This window comes from Orycteropus afer, unplaced genomic scaffold (assembly GCF_000298275.1).
Source record: "Orycteropus afer afer isolate SDZICR_OR568_19922 unplaced genomic scaffold, OryAfe1.0 scaffold00114, whole genome shotgun sequence".
In the NCBI taxonomy this organism is placed as follows: Eukaryota; Metazoa; Chordata; class Mammalia; order Tubulidentata; family Orycteropodidae; genus Orycteropus; species Orycteropus afer.
In genome coordinates, this window is record NW_006921701.1 from 6,202,071 (window position 1) to 6,205,992 (window position 3,922).

General features: G+C 41.7%; 1 protein-coding gene across 1 annotated transcript in view; it reads left to right on the forward strand.

Moving 5' to 3' along the window:
• The first annotated feature begins 462 nt into the window (after positions 1–462).
• Positions 463–3,922, forward strand: part of FBXO40 (F-box protein 40) — a 17,587-nt gene continuing 14,127 nt past the window's right edge. Inside the window, exon 1 of the mRNA XM_042781396.1 lies at positions 463–511. Coding sequence (XP_042637330.1) covers positions 463–511 — 49 coding nt within the window. The remainder of the gene's footprint in view (positions 512–3,922) is intronic.

Below are 3,922 nucleotides of genomic sequence, written 5' to 3' on the forward strand. Positions count from 1 at the left end.
GCTGACCAGAAGGCTGGTGGTTCAAACCCACCAGGCACTCCTCAGAAGGAAGGTTGGGCAATTTACTTCCGAAGTGATACTGCCTCAGAAACCCAAGGAGGGGTCACTATGAGTCAAAATCAACTCGATGGCAGTGAGTTTGGCTTTTTGGTTTATACATATAATGGAATACTATTAATGTTAAAGAATAACAAAGAATCCATGAAACACTTCATAACATGGATGAACCTGGAGGATGTTACGCTGAGTGAGATACCTCGATTACAAAAGGACAAATATTGTATGAGACCATTATTTTAAAAAGTCAAGAAGAGGTTTACACACAGAAAGCAACAGTCTTTGATGATTATCAAGGATGGGAGGGAAAGGGAAGGAAAATCACTAAGTAGAGAGCAGACACTATTAACTTGGGTGAAGGGAACAACAATACACCGTAAAGGGGAGGACAACACAACATGACCAATGGCAAAGGAAATCACTGGGAGGAGCATAAGAGGAAAAGACAACAAAAGTAAGTAGATTACATACAACAATCCTGCAATAATAGCAATAATACACAATATTCACAAGCAGATATATAGACAGGCACGCAAGCTGAGTAGGTGAAAGAAGGTGAACCCACCCCAGGGGATCAACCTTTAGTCAAACAGTAGACAGGCCTACAAAGGGAATAAGAACACTAGGGAAAAATGTGCTTCTCAGTACAATCAACATATGAGATGAAAAGGGTTGGGTAGCATTTGTCCCAAAACAAAGTTCAGAAGACAGAAAAGGCAGGAAAGAAAGACGAATTGAGCCAGGGAACCCAGAGAGGAAATAGGAAGAGTGCTGTTACATTGAGGGGCTTGCAAACAGTGTTACCAAACAAACTGTGTATAAATTGTTGAATGGAAAACTAATTTGGTCCTTAAACTTTCACTCAAACTACAATAAAAAGTTCAAAAAAAAAAAAAAAAAGGAAGAAGAAGAAAGGGATGTGTGACAGGAAAACTAACAATAGCTTACTATTTTGCTGCTTTCACCCTTTTAAAGAACTTTTACTTCTGTTAGTTCCCATGACTTTTCACAAAATGTGGCTGTGAATCTAGGTTTCTTTCCCAGTGTGCTGATTCATTCAGTTTTCTGGACTAAGCCAATCCCTCCTTGCTGCCAGCCTCAGAGTGCTCAAGGAACATCTGCAGTCTTCCCAGCTTTACTTTGTGAGTACCAGAAAGATGTTTACCTGTGTTTTGGTGACTACACAAGGGCATTTGACTGTGTGGATCATAAAAAGTCATGGATGATATTGTGAAGACTGGGAATTCCAGAACACTTCATTGCATTCATGAGGGACATATACAAAAACCAAGAGGTATCACAACAACAACACATTTAAAATCAATAAAGGTGTGTGTCAGAGTTGTATTCTTTCACCATACTTATTCGATCTGCACATGAGCAAATAATCTTCAATGCTGGGCTTTATGAAGAAGAATGAGGCATCAGGATTGCAGGAAGACTAATAACCTGTGATACGCAGATGACACCACCTTGCTTGCTGAAAGCATAGAGGACTTGAAGCACTTATTGATGAAGATCAAAGACTAGAGCCTTCAGTATGGATTACAGCTCAACATAAAGAAAACAAAAATTTTCACAACTGGGCCAATTAGCAACATCATGATAAGCAGAGAAAAGATAGAGGCTGTCAAGAATTTCATTTTACTTGGATCCACAATCAATGCCCACGGGAGCAGCAATCAAAAAATAAAATGATGTATTGCATTGAACAAATCTGATGCAAAAGACCTCTTTAAGGAACCAGGTTTGCTAGTCCAACAGAGCCTGGTGGAGCCACTGAGACTAAGGCCCCTAGCTGCCCTTGAGGTCTGGAATTGAACCCATACCTGTGGCTTCCAGCCAAACAAAAGACAGGCGTATGAGTTCAACATATACCTGAGGTAGATACACTCCCTGGAGAGAACAATCATGGGAGAAAGAAGGGCTGTTTATGCACAGGGAGACAGCTCAGGGGGCAGGAGTGCATGGAGGGATGGACACAGGGAAGAGGTAACTATGGGGAGGAAGTGGGAGGGGAGTTGTTGCGTTGTGGTAAATTGTGGTCAATGTCAGGAGACAAAGTATATGTGAACTGCTGTATGAAAAGTGAATTTGCTCTGCAAATTTTCACCCGAATCACTATGTGTGTGTGTGTGTTTAAAAAAAAAAAAAAAAAAAGACCTCTTTAAAAAAGTGTTAAAAAGAAGTCACTTTGAAGGCTAAGGTACACCTGACTCAAGCCTTTGTCTTTTCTATTGCCTGATATGGATGCAAAAGCTGGACAATGAAAAAGGAAGACCAAGAAATATTGATACATTTGAATTATGGTGTTGGTGAAGAATATGGAATATATCATGGACTGCCAGAAGAACGAACAAATCTGTCTTGGAAGAAGCGCAGCCAGAATACCCTTTAGAAGTGTGGATGGCGAGACTTTGTTTCATATGCTTCAGGCACATTATCAGGAGGGACCAGTCCCTGGAGAAGGACATCGTGCTTGGTAAGGAAGGAGGTCAGCAGAAAAGAGGAAGTCCTTCAATGAGATGGATTGACAGTGGCTTCACCAATGGGTTCAAACATAGCAATGATTGTGAGAATGGCACTGTACCAGGTAGTGTTTCATTCTGTTGTACAAAGGGTTGCTATGAGTCGAAACTGACTCAACGGCATGTAACAACAATCCTTCCTTTGAATCTACTCACATTTCCCGTTCTTTTGTGATTGCCTCACAATCAAACTTCTAGCTCAAAACCCATGGCCACTGAGTCAGTTCTGACTCACAGAGAGCCTGTAGGGCCCCATAGGGTTTCCAAGGAGCTCTGGTAGCTTAGGCACTTGACTGCTAACTAGAAGGCTGGTGGTTCAAACCCACCAGCCACTCTTTGGAAGGAAGATGGGACAATCTACTTCCGTAGTGATACTGCCTTGGAAACCCAAGGAGGGGTCACTGCAAGTCGGTCCGACTCGACGGCACATAACAACAACAACAAATCTTTATGGAAGCAGACTGCCTCTTTTTTCTTCCCCAGATCAGCTGGTGTGTTCAAACCATCAACCTTTCACTTAGCAGATGAATGCCTTAATCACTTCCCCATCAGAGCTCCTTTCTTCTAGTTCCAAACCAAACTCACTGCCATCAAGTCAATTCTGACTCATAGTGACACCCATTGGGTCTCTGAGGTGGTAAATCTTTAAAGAAGTAGATTGCTCAGTCTTGCTTCTGCAGAGTGGTTGGTGGGTTTGAACCACCAACCTTCTGGTTAGCAGTCAGATGGCTTAGGCACTGTGCTACCAGAGCTCCTTTTCTTCTAGCTCAGTGGTTCTCAAACTTGAGCTTACATCAAAATCACCTGCATTCAGTAGATCTGACTCAGTAGATCTAGGGTAGCACCCCAAATTTGCATTTATACCCACTTCCCAGGTGGTGATGATGATGCCCATCTGAGTACCACTCTTTAAGAGCCACTATTCTAGCCCACTTGCTTTTGCTTATTAATTTACACCTTTCTGAGTGGGTCACATAGCACCACAACCTGCATTAAATCAAGTTACCTCCCCCTTTCCAGATGTTAAGTACTCCCTTATTTCTTTAAAGAAGTATCTCTCAAACTCACAGGCCTGGTCCTTCCACCTATTAGTATCCATTTAAATGTTGTCCAGTGCATCTAGTAAAATCTAGTTCTGTGGAGAGCTTTGTATTAGTGAAATCTAAATTATACTGTTTGATTCCTATCCCCTCCAGTCTGGAGGTGTTTAAACCTCATATTTTGGAAAGAATATTTTGGCTGTAGATTTGAGCGAAATTCAGTTTTAAGTTAATCGTGTGTAATGGTAGCATAGTGCCTAAGGCACTTGACTGCTAACCAGAAGGTTGGTGGTTCAA